The sequence below is a fragment of the Homalodisca vitripennis genome, chromosome 1 (assembly GCF_021130785.1).
Source record: "Homalodisca vitripennis isolate AUS2020 chromosome 1, UT_GWSS_2.1, whole genome shotgun sequence".
NCBI classification, from domain to species: Eukaryota; Metazoa; Arthropoda; class Insecta; order Hemiptera; family Cicadellidae; genus Homalodisca; species Homalodisca vitripennis.
In genome coordinates, this window is record NC_060207.1 from 111,633,130 (window position 1) to 111,657,335 (window position 24,206).

Consider the following 24,206-nt stretch of genomic DNA (forward strand, 5'->3'; position numbering starts at 1 on the left):
AACTTCAGCAGAAAGTGTCAACAGCTGTTTAGGGTCAGTTAAGTTTGGATTACCTGTCGTAAATATTACAAATATTTTCCTGAATTATTAAATATTCTGACAAACTCTTGTAATGTTTCTGACCTTTTAAACCTTCCCTGGACTTCCTCAAACAACTCAAGACCAAAATTAGCCAAATCGGTTCAGCCGTTCTCGAGTTTTAGCAAGACTAACGAACGGAAATTCATTTTTATTTATATAGATAGATGTACAATATAAAAAAATTGGTTTTCATTATTCTGGTGATATAAATAATGCTTGCCATACGCCCGTTGATATTTTCCGTGTAATTTAAAGGTACGGCGGCAGCATTTACTCGACCTCAAGACTGTTGTATTATAAGTTCATACACACAGAAACACGAAACTATTGCACGGTACCTACATATTATAAATGTTCGATAACTTGTACAGTATTAAACACATCGTCCTGCCAAATACGTATTTATAAATGTTATTGGCTGTGTATTACCTCCATAGCGTTTAAAGCTGTACTCAAATGCACGCTACTCCCAACGGAATTGAGGAGTCGAAATGAACACATATAAAATACCTCAAGATAAAAAAGAGATTTTATCACGGCATGTTGGTTTCGCAGCTCGTACAGACAAGCATGCCGCTAAGCAGTGAATATAACACTAACCCAAAATGTAGCACTTAGAAATACTTATAAAGCACACGAGGTCACAATTATTGTTTGTTGAGTGTCTAAACAACTTTACTGCCATTAAGTTAATACTAGAACCAACAAAACGGTTTAGTATTTATTGCTACATGGCATTCCAAATCATCTTCAAATGAATATTTTTAAATTGTCAAGTTATTTTTATTTCCAGCTGAGCCGAGCTCTCTGTAGATACGTCCCTGCCGGTGTCGAGTTGCCCCAAAACAGTTAAAATTAAGAAATATTCTAATAAATTGCTTACCATCTCTCATACGAAATGGTGTAATTTATTAAACATCTTACATTCCAAACATCGTCACTGGAATCTGCAGAACAGCTTTAGTAATAGCAACAGATTCACAGAAAGGCTTCTTAGTTTAAACAAATTAGTGGTTAATAACGTATCACGGAGTCCTATCCCATAACCGTAATTGCTCTTTTTACATGCAGCACCATAAACTAAATGTTGAAAATTACATAAATAAGGGAGAAGGAACTACATGATAGAACTCATGTGAAATAATTTTGCCTATTGCAAAATTTAACTTGCTTCCGAATCGAGCTGTATTCGTATCAATGTGGAAGCGCATGAAATGTCTCCAGCTGGTGTACCATGCACAACAGCATGCAAACCACTTTTAAAAATTACAGATATTTCATTACTATCATAACATTCGGCCTGGTTGATTACAGCTCTACTGTACTGATTATATAAGAGGTTTCTAACAGTAGTGAAGCGTCAATTTTGTTACTCAACACGTTTGTGTGATTATATATGCACAGCACATTGTTTTAGATATAATGTAACCGCAATATCAAACAAAAGGTCTGACTGAATTGCAACAATTGCATATAGGCCTACAAGAGATTGGTACTGTGTCACGTGGTACAATATATGGCTGATATCCAATGGCCTACCGGTAGTCATTTGTTCCATACTAAGTTTTAAGTGTGAATTAAAAGCGCTCAAACAGTTTTACATCAATGCTTGCAGAAAATAACTTTTCTTAAACTTCGAAATCAAACCAACTTACAGCAGAGTTGTCGTAAATTCCAACTAAAGGATTGAAGAAAACGCGAATGTTTTATAAATATTTATTAGCCGTTCACCAGAAGATACTTGCTCGCGTGTTATTCCAAGGACTAAATGAGGACAGACGGACAGCCAGACGGACGGACAACATTCCTACAATAACAGCCGGGGGCAGCTTTCTATAGCGGCCTCATGTCCTGTGTACTGCTCTTGAATGGAGGACTTACCACAGATTAAAATCTCAAACCCAATCAAAATAAAATCATTCTCTTATGGGTTAAAATGGACTTTTGCAGTTCAAAAAATGCCAAAGAAGTAAAATTATTAACACATTGCCAGCAACCTGAGAGAATAAATAGTGAGTGAATAGGATTGACAAACATAAAGGTTTAATAGATCTTTCCTCGACACAGTCTGTTTTTAATTCGCTAGACTTCGTCTCGTAAATAAACTATCGGAACACATGCAGCTCTGGTCATCTAGCTTCTACTGAATCTCACGTGGTTGTATCTGAGAACCTTGATTCCAGTAAGCATCCGAGATGTAAATAGCGAAATCTCTGAGACTTCCATAATCTGAAAGGATCCGGCACTAAGCGATGTAATCGTTTACGGTGGAAGAACGTGTTTGAGAGCATCCGTTACTGAGTGATGTAATCGTTTACGATGGAAGAACGTGTTGGGAGCATCCCTTACCGAGTAATGTAATCTATTACGATGGGAGAACGAAGAATCCGTTACCGAGTGATGTAATCGTTTACGATGGGAAAATTATGTATTAGAGGATCCGGTATTAAGTGATATGATCTCATATGATGGGTAAAAATAGAAGTTCAAAACAACCTGGTACCAAGTGATTAGGCTGTCCACGACAGAAAGACGATGCTATAAGGGGCGTTCACACATGGCGACTTTACTCGCTGCGACTAGAGTAGCGGCTACTAATCGCTATGTGTGAACAGTAAGTAGCGGCGACTAGCACTCGCCGGCGAGTAAAAATTCACTCGCGAGGGAAAGTTGGACATGTTTTAACTTTTGGGGCGAGTAGTCGCCAGTAGCTGACCTTGAAGTGTCACGTGGTACACTCGCCGCGCGAGTGGTAGCAAGCCTGTCGCCCTGTGTGAATAGTGTTATCGCCGACTAGAAGCCGGTAGCTTGCGATCTGACGACTCGTGGTTGTGTTTTGCTCCTTTTATATAACGTTTTGTCAGTTTATACGGATTCTATACTAAAAGATGGCCGATAGTGTGAAGTGGAGTTAGTGACCAAATTGTTACTTTCCTTGAAATTTACAGAAAGCATGAGTGTTTGTGGGACATTAGGTCACCTGAATATCTAAAACGCGACTCGAAGCAACAGGCGTTTGCCAAATTGCTTGATGAACTCAGACTTAATGGAATAATAGTGACTGAAGATGTGCTGAAGAAAAAAATTAAGAACTTACGTGATGCATATCGTAATGAACTGAACAAAGTAAAGAAGTCGAAGAAGAGTGGTGCCGGGGCAAGTGAGGTGTATAAAACCTAAGTTGGTTTGGTTTGGTGCAGCAGACGCTTTCTGGAATAGCGTGTTATCCGGGAGGCAATCATCTTCAAGTATGGTAAGTTAATTACTGTACATGATTAATTAATCATAGACAGGTCAAACTTCAAGTCAGCAAGCCTTTTTTATCCTGAAGATGGGTTAAAAAGGCTCGTTTAAAAAAACAGTTTTGTATTAAATCAAATACGGTATGTAAGAGTACATAAAAACATCATATTCTTGTTTATGCCCTGCCTTTTTATTTTTCTGGAAATCAGAACTACCAAACTTGTAATGCACAACAATTAAGAGATAAAAATATTGAAACGAAATAGGAAACTGAAAATTAAGCATGTTTGAATTATTTTTAAATTAATTATATCAAACAATTTTAAAAACAAATTATACATGATTAACCTTTCTGTTTCACATGTAATTAAGGTATTTTATCTTTCAGTTTTAGTACATTACAGTTCAGTCCTGTTTGGTAATTACGAAATTAATATAAATAAACATTATAATCTGTACTTATACTTATTACCAGTAGTTGATTAAAATAATGAACGCAACATTGTTGGTATAATATATTTACATAATTGTAAAATAAGAGAAAACATATGATATTTACAGTCACATTTCATGGTACTATATTACCATTCCATCAATGTCCATTTTTATTTACTTAGGCCAACAGCTTTCTTCTGCCACGGTACAGCCATATGGGACATGAAAGCATAAGATATGCATAGCGGACATCTTCTCCATCCTGTGCATAGTTATTGGATTTATACAGTATTGCTTTTTCCATCGGGCTCAATGTAGTAGGTACATCCCGCCACGAGCCACGGTGGAGTTGGCCCGTAATGATGTCCTCCCTCGTCCACTGATCCTGGTGGTAAATACGCCCGACTAGCTGTCATTCTAAGCCAGTTGTGGATTGAGCAACAAGCTTTAGTTAGAAGCTCAGCTGTATCTACCTTGAGTGCGATCGGAGTGTTGAATACACGAAACCTTGACGATAAAATCCCGAATGCGTTTTCTACAACTCGCCTAGCTCTTGATAAGCGGTAGTTGAAAATCCTCTCTTGGAGTGTTAGCTTTCTATGAGCGTATGGTTTCAGCAAGTTACTTCCCAAAGGGAAGATATCGTCTCCTACTAAAAACCCCTCCCTCTGGCCAATTTAAACAAATTTTGCTCTAGTGCACAGTTTAAAGTAGAAGTCTGGAATATGGTGCTGTCACTCGCTCGACCATCACTACCTACGTCTATGTATCTGAAGCAATAGTCAGCATCTACTAAGGCTAACAGTACTATACTGTAGGTCCCTTTGTAGTTGTAAAATTCTGAGGTTGAGTTTGGTGGTCTTCTTATCAGCACATGCTTCCCATCAACAGCACCACAACAGTTTGGGAAATTCCAAATGTCTTCAAAAGCTTTCATAATAGCATTCCACTCCTCTTCGGTGTTTGGTACCTACAAATAAAAAAAGCCTGTATAAAATACTTACATTTTATTTATCTAAAGATTCTAGATGTTACTGTATCAAAATTGCCAGTTTATTATTAATTTTGTGAAAACCCATATATATATATGTATGTATATACATATGTATAGCTAGCTTTATGCAGACTTTGGCTTCATTTAACTAACAATGGTTTCAGGAGCCCGAGCTTTGAATGGCATTAGTTGTATATTGATGTGTTTTTCCACAGGATTGGGACACTCAGAGTGTAGCCGAAGACGACATTGCAGGGGATGAACCGGAAAACGTAGATGGTTTGTTAATGGAGCAGACTGCAACCGCAACATCAACCGCAGCACCTGCGCCTGTTCTACCTGTAAAAAGGATTGCAAGTAGCATGCCACCACCCAGTCTTCGTAAAAAACCTTTCAAGCCAGGAAATATGATAAAGTATCCCACAGGCAGTAACTCAAAGTACCCGACCCGCTTTGAATCCTCCTTAGATAGGCTGGAAAAACATAGCCATGATGGCATCGCTGCAGGAAACTGAAACTGTTACAAATGACCAGTATGACAGATTCGCTAAGCACGTTGGATCTCAGTTAAGAGAATTACCTCTCTGAGGAGTTTTTTGTTCTGTTGCAACAGGAAATACAAAAACTTAATTACTAGAGAAAGACTGAATCAAATCGACTTTACAAATCAGTTCACGCCCTCGCCTGCTGAATCTTCAAGTAGTTGTGATGTTTATAGTCCGTTACAGATTCAGCCGATATGACAACTCGAACACATCCGGACTAGACCTCGTGCAGAAAGCACTTTTACAGATTGGCGAAATGCCAAAACCGTGAATGTAATACTGTGTTTCATTAATTAAAGAATATGCCACGATTAGTATGTTTTGTTATTACTTTTTTCAATGTTTTGGCCTCCTTATAGGGGATTGATTTAGTTTATAAATGTTATTTTGCAATTGAATAAATAGTATACTTATATGCAGAGAATGTCCAGTATGATGGACGCATTCCCCATACGTAAAAGTATGGGAAATGCATTCATTGTGCTTTGAATATTGAATTCCCAAGCCTGCATTACTTTAATTTAACATAGTATTGAAGATTATTGCTATTGAAGAAAATAAGTAATCTTACCTTCATAAATGGCTGAAGAACTTCACATATGGCACTCAGCACTTCAGGTAACAAGACGGAAATTGTATTGTATGGTACTCTAAAAAAGGTATTGCAGTGATTTCAGGCTGTCTCCACTCGCCATATACCTCAAAGCTATCTCCAGTTTGGTACGGCAAGAAATTGCTTCCCTCCATCGTGTATCCGCCTTCTTTATTAATGGTGATAGCCTACCATTTTTAACAACTCCTCAAACTTTGGAACTGTTAATCTCATAATGTTGTAATAAGATTGGGGGATCTTCACTTGCCAATTCTTTCAATAGTGTCGCAGAAGCACCTAGCCTATCCCCTTCGCCGTATCCACTCCCGACCCACTGACGTTTTCTTTTATTTCTTAATTTATTCACTAATTCATCACAAAGTTCCTTAACACAGATACTCAATACACGTCTCAAAGTCTCTCTCGCCTTCCTACAGACATTTTCCACAGCAAACCCTACTCACAACGAATCATCGAACTGTACTAACTACTACAAATCGCGATGTGTGAACAGAGATCGAAAATTTTGCCGGCGAGTAAATAGCGGCGACTAAAGTAGCGGCGACTTAGTAGCGGCTAGTTAGTCGCCATGTGTGAACGCCCCTATAGATGTCAACACAACATTTTGGACCTACTGTTGCAATAAAGCTAACACCAATGACTGAATTTTTTACAATTCGGTTTAAACGAAACCAACCCACTAACTACCTCAGTGATGATAGCACAGAACTCGGTGCCTCTTTAGCAGGCCTTCGTGTTTGCGGCATCCCTTATCAGTATCAACAATCACCACTTATTCACAACAGCAGCTAGTTCAGCAGATACAAGTAAGTTACCACTACATCACTTAGCTGCAAGCACATGGTTTCTATGATACTCGGGTTGTCTTATTGACACTAATAGTTTATGGCACTCGCCATTGAACACACACAGTGTGCAATTTCATATTGTGCGTGGGGATGCAGTTTATTTGAGCAGGATCGTTCTGAACAAAATCTCATTCAAATATTCTATTGGGAGCAGAGTTCATCTTGATGTTGAAACAATGTCATTTGGATTTCCCCTTACTTAAACGCTACCCGTTGAAGTAAAAAGTACTTCTCTTGCAGATACTTTGTAAATAAGGAGTCGAAATGTTTCAATTGCCATAAAAAACCTACTGAAACAACAAACAGGCGAGACGAATTTGATCTTATAATTTATAAATCAGCTTCTTCTTTTCCTTTCTCAGTAGATCATAATCCTAAAGCTTGGCATAATAACTCATCGTTTAAAAGCAATTCTAAAATAAAACTTATTTGAATTCTAAGACTATAAACAGCATGCTGTGTATATTTATAGTGCCCTACAGTGTTTAATATTAGTCTGATTTAACGTTTTGTATATGTAAATCATACACAATAATTGATCAATATTGGATGTTAGTTTAATTCATAAATGACATGAGACCGTGTTTCAGTGCACAATAAATTAGAGAACATAACTTTTCAAATTTTGAAAATAAGACCTAATTGCTGTATCCATATCTTAATTCGATGGAATCGGTTGTCGGTTGGGTCAAATTTAAATAAATATTAAAATACAGTAGAACATTTAGATCACTACATAAGGAAATTGCTGCATTTAAATTAGTAATTGAAAGGATCTTGAAATCAGGTCCGTACAAACGACTGATAATAAGGGTATAAATATTTTAAAATTTGTATTATACTGCAGGGAATAATCTTTGTATACATATAATTTCCTACTTTATTCCTACATATCATTGTCTTCAAATTCTTCTTAGTTGTCTCCAATGAACTTGTAGCTCTCAACGCGCGTACTTATGTTATCACTAGAACACTTCGAAATTTACCTTTACAGTGTCCTCTGTGTTTGACAGTCACGAGGTTGGGACCATCTTGCCTGCAGTGCTGTTTGAGCAGATGACACCTCGTGGGGTAGGTCTGGTTGTCAGTCCCGCAGACAGGCCTGCGTGCTTTCTCCGTGCATGCGGCTATCCTCTCTGCACAGTCCACCTACAACCGAGTGATCAAATTAGTTCGGCATTTTTAAATTGGAATCCACTGACTCTTCTAAAGTGGAATACATACTGTACGTTCGCACATACTTCCTGGTTCTGAATCTATTTGTTCAAAATAATCCTATGCTATACCAGCAATAACTGTATCGGACAAATTATTGCATCAATACCTCAGTAGTTGTCATAGGAAAAACGTCCTTTTGTCAGGGTATGCGGCTCCCCAACGTAGTACCCGGGTCAATCACCCAGTTAGGTGTCAAAGGAAAAAGATGAGCCGACCAGCACCAGTTGAAGTAGGATTACTACTCTACTTATGATCGACAAGTTCTGTATATGCCATGTGGAGACAGTATAGAAGCGTCACTAAAGAGCTAAGAGTGACATGTGCGTGTTTCGGGTGAATATTTTGACGTTATCAAATCAGAGTGTTTAAAAGCTCTCTCATGACTCACTTACGACCACATAGAGAAGATAATAATATATGCAGCATCTGCTGACTGCTTGACATGTCCCGACACGTCAAGGCTGACATGTGCTTGTGACATCTGTCTGCTTATCCATTCCGCCGGCCTCGGCATGGCGCCGGCGCCTCTGACGGCTGCTGCACCGCGAATAGTGATCACCATTGAGACGTCATTCTAATTTCGAAGGCCATTTGTCTGTTTAGTATTTGCTACGTTGCTGAGACAGCTTTTTAGGAGATGATGAAGTCATCGGCTTACATTGGAAAACCCGTGGGCGATTGATATTTTGTTGATCAGTCACTTAAGAAAAACTCGTCAAACGTTTAGGCATGTATTAAATCGGAAAGTGAGATCATAAAAATATTGGAACAGTTAACAGATTTTGTCATCAGGGTGTCTTAAACAGCTCCGCAAAGACAACTAATTAGACCCAAAAGACTACACAATTAAAAGAGATTCGTTCTTGTCAACACCGTGTGGATGGCAAGAAAATGCATTTCCCCCAACAAGCATCGGATTCGCCAATCATTGTACTTTATAGTCTTTTAAGTGATACTCTTTTGACTATGGCTTTTACGTCTATGACTTTACAAGTACTTGTTTCAAAGGCATTTTACCAAATTCATAGCTTGTTCGCTAAGCTGATGAGTTCCCATTAAACGGGGAAAAACATATGTAAGGGGACCAATTCTTTCCAACTTGTTTCGCCGTATAAAGTTTTACAAGAGGCGCCTTCCAACAAAGTGACTGGTCACCGAAAGGCATCCGTTACTCAAACATAGATATCCACATTGGTAACAAAACACTAGTCACCCACAGTAGGATGTATTCTGAAATACGACCGTAAGTGGATTTATACCATTGGCATCTTTACATCTCGTATCTGTTTCAATTTTCAATTTACTATGACACACCATCAACCTTGAGCTACGCTCACATTAAAAGTTTTCCACTAACCTCTCTCGAGAGAGAAAAGTCACTCATATCACAACGAATTATTTTTAAGCTCTATACAAATATGCAGAAGTATACTTTTAAAACATATAACTAATAAAAAATATTATGCCATTGCACATCTACGAGTACATTAAGATGCGCGTGTGCCCGCCATCTCAATAACAGTTTCTCAATTAAAAATGTTGATTACTCTTTTTAAACCTTAACTTCCACTACACATGATTGATAGCGCTCTGCCTCCATTTATTTTTAACTAAGACTCCATTTTCTGACCATTTTGATGATCGTGCAAGACGCAGCAATTAAAGCCTCATCAAAACATTTTCCGAAGAAATGGATGGATACTGCACGTCTTAATACCAACACAGATGGTCTATCTGTGTCTCATCAAATCATAACAACCAATGTATTACACATAAGCCAGAAAATGCTTAATCATCATCATTATACAGACACTGTTTTTATATTTTGTAACATAATACATTTTTTGAAGTTCTCAATGGTTGTCCTTAAACTTTTCAATGAGAACTTCAGTCTTCACTGTTCAAATTAAGCTGAAGAGGATGTATAATTAATGACTGACCCCCTTGCACTTGTGTTAACATACATCGTCACTCTGTGTTGTAAAAATCGTAACAACCAGTACATTATACACAAGTCAATGTGATTAATCATTATAAATAATCCGACGGCAGCAGCGCGCTTGCTATACTAGTAGCAGCTCTACGTCAATAACTTAATCAATCAATCTCATTCAGTGAGTCATCTGGTAGTAATGTAGGAGCCTACTGTCAAACATCTTTGTAAGCGGAAGGGGTTGCTATTTATAAATATTGGTTTAAACGCTAATTTTGGAGTGGATGCCTTGCAGCAAGTGATAAATAATATTTGTCGAAAATAAATCCCTTTCACCATAGTACGTCTCGAATAGCTTATGAATAGTTAGAGTTGTTTATCTGATCAAGGATAACAATGGATCATTGTTGTAAGTTTAGTTCACGCGGCAAAAGTGGCTCTTTGTTATTAGGCTACAATTCTGTTATTATTATTATTAAGAAAGAGTTTCAGGACACAAAGACAACGTATCATTGTAAGAAGAGTTTTATTTCACACAGAAAAGGGCTCTTTGTGGTACAGTAACGTTCATTGTTCGCAATAAAGTGTCTCATTGTAATAAAAAACTACATGAAAATAAACTGGTAGTACGTTTAATATTAATCTTGATGTTTTAGTGTAAAAATGAAATGAAGTATTTTGTTTATTTTTATTCTTAGACACTAACAAAAAACCTGCACGAAGTCCAAAAGTTGTAGGCACTTAGTGCTTTGGTTTGGCGTTTCTCTCCTCACGTCCAAATCGCATGAAAAACTATAACGGTAACTTCAATTGTGAAACACTTATTTTAATAATTTAGTCATTCTAAATTCATTCTCTAACTTATTTATCTCTTGTACAAAATGGTGGACTACGTAGTGTCTAATTAAAAATAAAAAAAAAACTTTAAATGACCGGCATTTTTAGGGTTATCCATATTTTGAAACATATCCAACGTTCTTGTCTTGTCGGAACTTTCAAATGGTATTTGACTTTAGTCACATTTAAGATGTCCACTGAATCTTCACCCAACTACACGAAACCTGAAGAGTCACTACAATAACAATCACAAATTTATATATCGTATTCTGTTAATAAAGCAAAATTTCATATGTACAACTTTAACCGTTGAAGTAAACTAATAAGGATGTTACAAAATAAATGTATTGTGTCCAAAACTAATCAACGTTTTATTCTCTGAGTGCAGTCTTTTAGATGGGAAGGGGAATACTTGTGTCCAGGTGAACTGGCCCAGGTCTGACAATAACGTCAGACCGGTAACGCACATCTAACTCGAGTGTGGACTCCCACAACTACACGGGTCAAATGATTGCCGATAATAGACGGCGGGTTCATTGTCGATGAGTCGCCTCAGCCGCTCGTCGCAGCGCCTCGTACTGCGGTGTACCACATCCACTTCCCATTATTGACTCCATCGACTACCTAGATTTTATTTTTCAACCGAGAAAGAATAGTTTTTTTTACAAAAACAATGTAATGTAAAAGACATTTTATGTATTTATTAAACACGTTGTTAATTGGTTCGTACATAAAAAATACTAAGTTGATTAATTGCAGTGCATTGTAATCCAAAAAGACCGTATTAAACCAAATAAAAGCATACACCACAGAATTAAAAAGTAAAAACAATACCTATATAATCTCCTTGTTAGACACAAATAAAATCAAACGAGTGTCTTAAACTGTTATTATGACCATTAAAACATTTTAAATCTGATAAACATTAATATTGGGATTTGCTTAAAAATTAAATCGATATCCTTAATTGAAACAAATATTTTGAAAAATACGAGTAGTAAAAAAAACTCGGGATTCATGAAGCCATTTTTTTACTCACGTCAGTGTTGAAACTCATTTAACTCGATGTTTGGAAAGTAATTATTTTTACGTTGGCGTTGATGCCTATTATTTAATTACTAGTCTATAAGTCGATGTTTAGGATTCTATTATTCTTGATATTCGAGTTGAAATCTATTACTATTTACGTCAATGTAGAATATAATTAGTCTTTAAGTCGATGTTTGAGAAACTATTAGTTTTGCATCGATACTGAAACCTGTTATTCTATACGAGATGTTGGCGACTCACAACATCATAAATAAACTACATCACGTTGTTCTTCTACACTATTGTTATTTACATTGATGCTAAGGAGACCATTATTATTTACTTGGATGTTTGGAAACTACTCGCTGCACCTTTGTGGGAGAAAACAATTGCTCTGATAATGTTTTAAAACTAACAACAGGTCAATGTAATTAATTACTCTTTACGTTGATGTTGGCCTCGTATTTGACGTGTTTTCAAGTTTAAAACCAAGAAAGAAAGGATTATAGGTTCTAAACTGTATGATCACTAATAAATTCACTGCGGTAGCCAGCATTTATAATTCGATTTCTTTAGATGGATTATAGTGGATGATTGGGATAAGTAGAACACAACCATCGGCGAGTAGCCTACTAGTAGTAGCCCACCACTGTTGCGGGGACGTGATCAGAGTGTTAATACTTCGCACGACTGCAATAGTCACGTTTCTTTACTATTAAACTTTCAAACAATAATACCAATAAATGGAATATTTAACAGCACTTAATTTACACCTCTGTTTTAATATCAATACGAACGCGACTGAAACATAAACGATAAGGTTCTTGAAAGCACAAGGATGTAGATAAGTCTTTTTGCACTTCCATCCGCGATATCAGAAACCCGGCGATATTGAATGTTCAAATCTGTTTTGTTTTTACGATTTTCGCACGCAGTTTTATCGTCGATAATAATTACGGAGGGGGGCGATAACGGACTCTGTCTTGTTTTAAATCTAAGTTTGGTGTTCTGTGAAGCTGTGGTCGTTCCGAATGTTTTTATCGGTGTTTGATGATTCCATACATTCTCTTGACTCACATGCACCATAGTTTTCTATTGTAAAGTTTTTGTTCGTCGTTAATTGCTGCACTTACGTCTCTGGATAGTACGGGAATACCGATACGAGTAAAACATCAACGATGCTTCTATCGGTCTTCCTAAAGAAGCTGCCACTTTATCCTGCGACTTGTCATTGCGAGAACAAACATCATATTCGGTACCTGTGATTTTACTTGATCTTATAGTACCAAACTACTTGGCTACGTTTGCACTCATTTATTTAGATGACTAAACGTTTCTCACAAATAAACTGTTATTGAAATATTGTATGATGCGAATACTATGGAGTAAGGAGCATAGGAGGATTGGAAATGGAGATGATGTAATAGTGAAGGAAACGAAGAAAGAAGAAGGGATCGAGAGTGAGAGAAAAGATCATACATATTCGTTAATATAGATTTTAGTTAAGTATACAGAGTATTAAATTTACTTTTTCTAGTACGCTTTAATAATTACGTGTTTGGGAGCCACCAATTAATATAGATTTGGCTGTAGTCTATGTATGGATCTAAGCACGACAGAATCAAATAATACGTCAACTTTCAACACAAAACTTTAATTTTGTAAGTAAAATTAAAATTTTATATTTGTATGATTAAGTAGTCATTTTGCAAGAAATTCACGTGGCATGGCCCGTTTGTGAGGCGTGATTGAGTCATTTGGTTTCCTGCAATTATTATGTGCCGAAGCCCGGATACAGCTGCTGTATGTGATTGTCATGAACGAAGCATCTTCTATACGGATATAGCCACAAGTGGTGCTAGTATATTTTTTACGAAATAGGTCGACTTCTCTCAACATAGGATCCCATCTTGAGCCACTGAGTAGGAAGTACTTCGCTAAGTAATTAGAAGCCAACTTTCTGAACGTTTGAAGTGTTTCCTAATGAAAATGCCCATGCTAAATAAACAGATCTGGATATACTGAGCAAGATTGAGGCCACAACTGGATGTACTGGAGAAGGTAGCACAAACGCGAGAGACTGTCTCTCATCAATCACATAGAATGCGTAGTTTTCTCTGCACAAATGCACTAATGTAATATACTTCTGGCTGAAAATGTGCAAGTAGAACACCTAGTGTTACCAGTGATTACAGTCCCCATATCGACCCAAGGAAGGAGAGGGGATGCAAAACAGTTCTATCAATAACACATCTTTCCTTTTAATAGGAAGTTAAACATCAATGGATGGACCAGAAACACTCGTATGTAATAAATACAGTATTTTAAACAAGCACCTTGCAGCGTTTGGAAATAACGAAAGTTGCAGCTGAACAAAACTTCCGCTGCATTCTCTTTAGTGAGAACAGAGTACTCTTTGCGTTCGATACTGAAGTTCGATTGTAATAAAATCTATCAACTTGTTTAAAAATACACAACTTTATAATCAACAATACTTTCAGCAATAGCCTAGTTATCTTAAGGTTTTATGCAGCAAAAATTGAACAAAAACTGCGAGTACATCTTTATCCGTTACTAATGATTTTTCTTTCCAACAAGATATTCTTTCGTCAAACCAAATTAGGTAATTTGGTTGTTGAAACCAAATTAGCCATTCTAGTCTTTCAAAATGGCGACCAGTTGTCGGCAATAAGGTTTGTTACTGACCAATTTCAAAAAAATCGAAAATTAGTATAATATTTGAAATAATATTATAGGAGAGATTATTGCATTGCCTGGGGACGTTTTGTCGGTTAGGCAATATCGAATTTTCTACTCCGTGTGGTTGAGTATCTGGAAAGAATACGGCGCAGCGCCGCACGGTTGGAGTGTTGGTAGACCTTGCTAAGACCTTCGGCTGTGAGTCATCCTAGTTTGATTGTCGGTTCCTAATCCATGCCGTTTACCAATGGGACATAAAGGCATCTAGGATTCTATCTTATACCGAAAGCAACTGATATGAAACTGTTCCAATTGTTTTCCCCCAACAAATTTGGAGTTCCCAAAGATCTGCACTGTGACTAATTTTATTTAATTTCTATTTAAAATGACTTCATATTTCATGTTAGTAAAATTGAAATTAAAATAGTAGTGGTATCTATGTTTATAGATACTTTTTTATGTTAGAGTATAACGTATTTTAAAGTTATAATATCGTTGTTTATCTCAGATTTATTAACTCATGAACAGCTTTAAGTTACAGTCAAATTAAAGAAAACCATAATAAATACGCAAGCCCTTCTGAATTTGCTGGAAACCAGAAATCACTCAGCATTGCCGGTTAGCCTTCCTCAGAATTCTGAAACTATAGGCTACGTTTCTAGAAAGTATCAAAATATCTCATAGAATATTACATAAACAAACCTTCGCGTCATGACTTTATACAACTTCGATAATTAGAATATTAACGACTAGAATTAGATCAGGCAATCATAGACCGTCAGGTTTGTAGGTCATGTAAACCGCCTAATTATAACAATAGAGTACGGGGCGAACAAATTAAAATTACATTTGGGTACTGTTTCGTTCAAATTTCTAAAGGACGTCTGTGATTTGTGTTCGTATTATGTGTCTTTCTGTTTTTGATGTCGGCGATAAAAGCACGTGCCAAAAGACTGGTGATGGGGCGGTAATAGACACACTGGTCTATAGGTTATGGACCTATATACTTGGACCTGTTGGCTACTTCGAGTAGTCAGGTGCTAAACTGGTCTATAGGTTATGGACCTATACACTTGGACCTGTTGGCTACTTCGAGTAGTCAGGTGCTAAACTGGTCTATAGGTTATGTCTGTACTAACTGTAAAAACCAGTACAACAGCTCAAGGACGTCTTTGTTACTTGTCTTCTCGATATTTGAAATCTTGGCATTTTATACCTGAACATGGACACCACTTTTCCTCACCATATGTCAATGAAATTAGTTTACGAGTCTGCTGTAGTAGTTTGAGTTGTGTAGCAAATGTTTTTAAAATAATGAAATATCTATAGAAATAAATCTTCGATTAATTTCTATAGTCAAAATTTTTTACTGTTTCATCAAATCAATCAAATGTTAGATTCTAAATATTTATTTATTTGCCATTTAATAATATTACATTAAGTTTTGTAACCAATGATAATACTGTAACATAAAATCATTCAATTTACAGGTGTTTTTTACTAACATCTTAGTATTGAAAAATTAATAAAACTAAGTATAACCTTGATGGACCTATCCAAATAGTTTATCCTTAGAAAATTTAATTCTTAATTTAGAATTAAAATATTTATACAATGCTATGTTTTATAAATATATTCCTCACGTCCACCGTGAAAAATGTTCTGGACAACACAATTTAAAAAAATGTTCCCACTGATTTGTCATTAGTTGTTAATTTAATCAATTTTGAGAGTTTGTTGTATAATCTAGCTTTTGTTTGCCACGGAAAATTTCTAAATAAATTTAGTCTGTATTGTTGAGGTCTAGGGATTTGATGTATATATATGGGTATATATATGATCTCATGGGTTAATGTATATATATAAAATATAACATATATATATATATATATATATATATATATATATAGTATATATATATATATATATATATATATATATATATATATATATATATATATATAGTATATATATATATATATATATATATATATATAGTATATTAACATTTATATATGTAGTTTTATAGAAATATTGATATTTATGTTGGCAACATTGGCTCCCTGAAGCTGTAAGCAGTAGCCAGCCGCCACTGGTCTGGCCGTAGATACAGCAACGGGAGAGGCGCTCAGCTGATTCTATCTGGCCACAGCTTACCGGAATATTAATTGCACACATTCCCTCCAAGTCAATGACTTCACAGTCTATATTTAGCCTCACAGCTGGTTTTGCCATTGCTGCGAGTCCTTCGGCGTCCTTGACTGAACTTGGACGCTGGGGCGTAGTAGAAAGTTAAGTTTTGTAAAATGCGAATTCTAAAATTATTTTATCGCGTTTTGTTAAACTTGCATAGACGTCCTTGAGATAAAATATCTGCGTTAATCAATCAATGGAGTTATAAAATGAGGCAAATGATCCACAAGCAACTGCTAAGTTCCATATCTAAAATTAATAGCTTTTGTAGCTGCTGTTCAATTGCTCGGCAGTGCATGTAGAAGGGCGGTCTAGCTAGAATGTATGTTACCACTACACTTCCACAAATTGCCAATATCACGCTGAAAAATCATTATCATTAGTTTTATCAGATGAAGCTTGGAGTAAAAACAATCCCTGTATTGAGTAAACATTCTCTTGGCATGTTTTGTAATTTAATTCTAAACATTAAACAAAAAAATGTTCTTCCAAGAATATGAACCTGCATCATCCCTTATCTAACCTAGTATTTTTGAATGTTTCGTTGAAAACTTATTAATAACCTTTTCTCATCATTGACCGTTAATTTAACAGATAATTTTTCCAGACTATGTTGCAGCGTTTAATTATGTACAATTACTTTATTTGTCTAATTGGAACAGCGCTAAAGCTAAAACATAAAACCATATAGTTAACAGGTTTCAAAATGACGGATGATTAAGTGTTGATTAAAAACAACAACAAACAACATTTCAGCAAAACTTTAAACAAAAAATCGCAAGAAATTCGAATCTTTTATTCAGATTGATTAGACTAATAATTAGATTAGATTAATCGGCTGTAAATTATCATAAAAAATTGTTTGTAATTTGTGTATGAGCGAAAGTCCGTGAGAATTCGCTCAAAATTAGTTAGTAATCATATTTTTAAATGTTGCTAATTTTTTATTATTGAATATTTATTGTTGTGTTAGCTTATGCAAAATTTGCAAGTAAAATCTGCTAAATTAGTCCAATTGTGTGTGTGTGTGCATATATATATATATATATATATATATATATATATATATATATATATATATATATATTATATATATTATATTATTATTATTTATTTTTTTTTCACTTTACAAATATACACAGTTAAGTAAGACGCTAAACAAGGTAAAAGAGTTCCGTACATATCAACAAAGGGGCTTTTTTGTCCCGAATTTCCCGAAAGATATTTCTTAAAATGTCTACATAGTTTGCTCTGTATTTCCACTCAATTTTTTAATTACATTAATAACGAACGCTCTTGGCTTTTACTACACAACTGTACGATTGGCAAATTGTGAGTTTAACTTTGGCCAAACGCGAGCTGGAGGAGATCTGAGTTAGAGCAAAGGAAACAATAACAGAGTGGCAGAGAGTAGAAGACGGTCTCTCATTAGTGTTGGGTTCAACATACCTGAATAAGTTCTGCACTTTGTTGTGTGACATGAATATACACGTGCAATGTTTTCTGAATAAACTTTAACAATACAAGAAGATATAATATGAGGCATACTGATTACATAATATAGTGTAGATCTAGCACAATACTTTACTTTGTAAAATTATAAATATTACTATTATTCTTACACATGAAATTTTTTCATAATTTATAAACATTGTATCGCAAAGTTCTCTCCAGGTAAACCCTCCACCCTAGACAATTCCTTAAGCTCCAAGTGAAAGTATCCAACAATTTGTCACGTGATGTTGAAGTCGATTAAAAATTACGTTCACAATGCAATTGTGTAAGGATCATAACCTAAGGGTATCTCGTTTAAAATACTGACATAATGGCCTAACCCACGACAGCGGAGTTTGGAGTATGGAGATCTCAAGCACTCTCGTAGTTTATTCAGCACCTCAATTTGCTAAGTTAGGTCTTCTCGAGTAAGGGCAACTGTAGTTAATCGCGTTCAAAAAGCTGCATTGTGTCACAAAATAACTATACAATCCAAGCAATTGGGGTTTGGAGATTATGACCGACATAATAAAGAAATGATTTCGACTATCATATATATACCTCTGATATAAAAGGCATGCAAACAAGTTTAAATAATTTAAAATTAGTTCATTTCATCCCTATTTAATTTAATTGAAAACCGCCAACGTAGTTTAAACGTTTATTAAACTTATAATTTACAGATTTACGTAGATTTATTAATACTTTGGAGCTAAGGTGAACTTTGCGCTGACATCTGTCCTAACCCTTTTGTTGACACTGACCATTACAACAGTTTTACAAATCCTTCGATAAGGAGATATTGATATTGAATCCTTGATTTTGTAGCCAAGCGAGTTCGAAATTCCCACGGTTCGGCCTTTACAAGCATGTATAACTGACAAAATTTTGTTTGACTTTTGTTATTCCATATTAGATAACAACATTGTAAGAAAAACTTGATGTTAACCAAGGCTACAAATTAATTATAGGCTACTCATCACACACATAATTATCTACGTAGGTATTTAGGCGTCATCGATTGGCAATTGGCAACCTTTTAAGTTTTCTTGGCAACAGGAATCTGCAACAGAGTGTTTGTTGCCAATACAACAGCGTCTGAGCTGAGTGGCCATATGTTCCGAGTTCAGGCCAATGGCATGTCAGCTGTTAGACAAACAAACATAACCTAAGTGCTATGAGAACGCGACGTGACGCGTTTCGCTCCACTTCACAGATATAATCTGTGTACTGTACTGCACTTATAGAGATGGGCCGTTGACATCTTGACTCACATAGCGGCCTAGGACTTCGGTGGTTAAACGATGTCCAGGAAATGAATTTCATAGCTCTTCTGAAACATCTATTAGAAAATTGGTTGGCATAGAAAATATTTTGGATCTGATACATAATATTAATAATGACTGAATATTTGATTTAGGAGTATGTATGAATGCGTGAATGATTAGGATGATACATGAAGATATCTTTGCTGACGTGGAAAATAGAATAAAATATATAGCTTACGTTGTTCAATAAGGAGTCGTTATTATTTCTTAATCTGAATTTCTGTATTGACAAAATAAACACTAAAAAGCCGCCATTTTGTATTAAAAAACTATTGTCTCGAGAACTAGTAAAGTTACAGATACCAACTAGGAGCATAAGCCGGGAGCCAAATCAGTTTGTTAGTTGAAAGCTATCAGGTGCTTTCTATCAGGTATAAAAAAATGTAGGCTACATGATACCAACTGTTTGCAATTTTTATAACAATTCCAACGGTATGTTCTTCAATAAAATCCGTCAATACTTAAGCAAGCACGATCACTTTAAATGTACGCTTGCACAATCCGGGAGCTCCTTCTCATACAAGCATACGTGTAAAGTGTTCGTGCTCGCTTATATAAATACCGTAGGAACTGTTATAAAAATCGCAAAACTTAGTATCTCAAACGTTTAAAACTATACCGTTTTGTTGTTATTTGACTTTAAAATATTTTAACTCTTGCCATTTTGTTAATTTTAAAGCAAAATACACATTTTTTAGTTTTCCTATTATTCACTATAACATATTTGCAAAGATTTGTAACCATAGCTTTACTAATTCTGTAGATAAATAAAAAATATATAATTGTAAATAAATGTCGGCTAGTGGCTAAACGACATATTTCTAGACCTATATTTATAGAACATTTTTCTGTTTGAAATCATACGTCATATTAGTGTATATATATATATATATATATATATATATATATATATATATATATATATTAATCTTCAATAAGAATTCTTCAATTATTGTAATAAACATTTTCTATATTTCGGCTTAAGCCGTCTTCAGGAAATTACAAAAATTACAAAACTTATATAAATAGGGCTATAAGAACAGAATAAACATAAAACATCAACACAGAAAATGAAAAATAAGAATGAATTATTGTACAATGGTGAACATATGATTTAATTTTATAAATTCACTTTGTTGACTAAGTCACCTTAAATTTAATCCACTTGGAAATTTTGATTTAGTGACGAGTTGATGGGCTTGTTCCATGGTTCTCAGACTGTGTGTACTTAAATTTTGTGATATTTTTCTAATTGGTTTCACTGAAAATGTTTCTTCAAAATTTAAATTATGTATTAAGCCATGTGCCACTACAGGTTGCTCTGTTTTTTTATGTTTATATGCATACCTGTGCCCAGTCATCCTTGTTCTAAGTGAATTTATCGTTGAACCAATATAATCTTTAGGGCATAACTTGCACTGAATTTGGTAAACAATATTTTTTGATTCACATGTTAAGTCTTCAAATATACTGTATGATTTTTGTGTAGAACTACTTGTAAATGGTTTTTGAAGTAGAGCACATGTTGCAAACTAAACACCTGGGTTTATTGCAAGGATGTGACCCAACTGTCATGTTTTCTTGGTCTTTGTGCTTAGGTAATTTTGGATGGACTAAAATATCTTTCAAAACTGGTGGTTTTCTAAATCTTATTTTTGGAATGTATTTGAATATGTTTTTAGTTGAAGCAGAGCTGTCCAATAAACTGTATGCTACTCGAAGTATATTGTTAATTTTATAAAGTCCTGGATGGTATTTTGTTAAAAACTTTGGATCATTATTGTCAAATTTAGATTTACTTGTTCCAATTGATAGTGATTTGGTGTTCAGTTTGTTGTTTAAAAGTTTTCGTGGATAACCCCTTTTGGAAAATGCTGATAATAAATTATCAATATATTGTTCTAAGTGATATTTGTCACTGCATAAATTTTGGGCTCTTTTAGCTAAACTCTTTGGAATGGCTTTTTTGACATGGGACGGATGACAACTATCATAATGTAGATATTGAAATGTGTTGGTGTTTTTTATATTGATCTTAGTTTTCAACTTCTGATTTTCAATAAAAATATCTATATCCAGGAAACTCACAATTGAATCAGATATCTCCCACGTAAATTTTAAGTTGCAGAAAGTATATATATATATATATATATATATATATATATATATATATATATATATATATATACAGAACGTTCTCAGAACGATTATGATGGAAATTAAAAACATGAAAATATTTAGAGAACTTGGAGGAATGCGAATGTTTTTAGTTACTGAATAACGTGAACGGAGACGAAACAAAGACAAAATATAAGACATATGGCAACGTGAAAGTTGATTAGTCTAACTTTTTAATCAAATCTTCATTGTAGGTACTCGTAGAATTAATAATTAAAAAACAATTGCTTTATAATACTTGAAATAAATTTATATTGATGCAAGCATATTTACATCAACATGTTGAAATAAATATTTTGTATTCATAAAATATTGCGTAAGGACAATTTTATAGCCTATATTACCAGGCTGGTTTTGTAATATTAAACTATGTCTTCTTAGTACGCTAGGCTTTCACTCGTGGGGCTGGAAAAAAGTTCTTTTCTGTCTGATTGCCTATGAATCAACCTCTCTGTCCGCACGATATATCGAAAACGAATTGACTTGAAATTTTCGTATGAACCTTAATTTATAAGTGAGGAACTTTGAGTTCGATGATAGTGCATATCAATCCATGAGATTTGGCTGAGCGTAGCAAATATTTTTACATTGGTCTCATACCATGACTTAAACGAGAAAATAGCTGAATAAATAAATTTTTTATATGTACAACTATATGAGATTGTAACAAGTGAAATTTTTTATTTATAAGTAAAAAGAAAATGTAATAGACTGGAGTCTATTACATTTCGCTGTTACAAGTCGCTGAAAATATTTTACGTCGGTGCATTCTTGCGTTGTGGTACCCACGCTAGCTTGTCAAAACTTATTTTAATACTGCTATAAAACCTAACTTACTGAGCAAAATGTGAATTAGTGGCAAAATATTTCGAGAAGGATTTCATCTGTAAACTTTGAACTTTGCGTGAAACTTCGTTTCTACATAGACAAGAATGAGTTCTAGCATGGTGCATGTCCAAACCTTGAAATTTGGCTGAGCGTCATTGGTGCTATCACACAGTAGGCTAAACCATTTGTTTTGTGTATAACAGGAAACAGCGCAATTAAATTAGCGTAAGGTAAGATACTGAGGAAAGTAGTGATGAAACATTTTTTATGAAACGTTTTGGCTATACCAGAAAACTAGATTGTTGTAGAGTGTTAGCAAAGAATATGTTTATTTAAACTACCACATATAACAATCCGTGTATGTATGTCCGGCTGGACATCTAGACAATGAAATGAACTACTGTGTATAGGTTTGACATTTTGCATGCAGCCTTAGCGAAACATGTTTCGCACACATGGTGTGACGTACTCTTACATTGTAATATTTAAGAAGTAAAATTGGGTTTCGGTTATCATAGCTACAATTTGACGAATTTCATGAGAAAACATTAAAGACTATAAAAGATATAAGATAAAGATTATAAAAGTGTCATTAGTTTTCTGCGGATTCGACTTATGCTGTTAGGGCCATCACAGTATCACACCATATCCATGCAAAAATTCGTTGCCGAAAGATTATAAATAAATCCTCTGCATAATTGGTACTTGTGTATTGCCTCCAATTCCCGTGTTAACAACCAAAGGAAACGTGCCCGGCGAGCTGTCAGAAGAGAGAATGCCCACAGAAACTGTGCAGAACTGCTGACACGGAGGTTGCCGACTTCATAGAAACAATATACGATTCTTACAAAGCATTCAATTTTCTGTAGATATGACGAGCAGGAGTCTACCAAGTACAGGTGTTTGTAAAATTAAAACTTAACCTTCCATACAGGCCATTTTAATTTGGCGTTGACCCCGATACCCGACCGGGTAAATCACGTACAATGGACACGAGGAAATGATCCGGAATGTGCCTGAAAGTACTAGATCAACCGTGAAAAGCGAAAGACTGGAAAAAGCACCCAAAGACAAGTGGTGACCACGCCGCGCGGTTTCACCGGATGTAAGAGCGAAAGGCTATCGCACACACAGACAGAGGAAACTGCGGTTTCCGGCAATTGTGGCGCCACCAACTGCAACAGCTCATCTTGTAGCGAAGTCCTTCATGGGTCTTCTCTAGCCACTTCAAATGACTGTTACATCTCTAAATTAGGATCTCGATGATTTTGAAAATAATTGTGACCACAACCCGATCCTATTCAAACGTAATACAAAACTAGACATCATACTGAGGTTAGTAATTACGACATTTAGCGCTAGGTTCCGACAATGGTAGTATTAGGTCTGACCGACGGATCGCGCTGGCAGACTTCTGTTTTTTTTTCTATTCTGTGATCGCGACGGAATTCGATCTCATCCAAACCGAGGTGGTAAGAAATGACTGGTTTTCATAACTCCAGACGACATTAGTCTATTTGTCATACCTATCGAAAAAAAATTTTGCGTGGAAAGTAAAATACATCGTGATACAGTTTTTCGCAAACTTGCATGAAAAAAATGAACAGAACTATCTGAATTTCGAATCGAGATTTAAAAAACACTCAAAATCAAAGAACAGAGCAACTGCTAAATGAAATTTCCTTGACATGAATTACAAACTAATCTTA

At 35.3% G+C, this 24,206-nt stretch overlaps 1 protein-coding gene across 3 annotated transcripts in view; it reads right to left on the reverse strand.

Annotated features, from left to right (window-relative positions):
• The window catches only part of LOC124369265 (SPARC-related modular calcium-binding protein 2), an 89,926-nt gene that overhangs the window by 49,629 nt on the left and 16,091 nt on the right, over positions 1-24,206 (reverse strand). For all 3 annotated transcript variants that reach the window (XM_046827168.1, XM_046827186.1, XM_046827176.1), the window contains exon 2: positions 7,746-7,908. In XM_046827168.1, the coding sequence (XP_046683124.1) occupies positions 7,746-7,908 (163 nt within the window). The remainder of the gene's footprint in view (positions 1-7,745; positions 7,909-24,206) is intronic.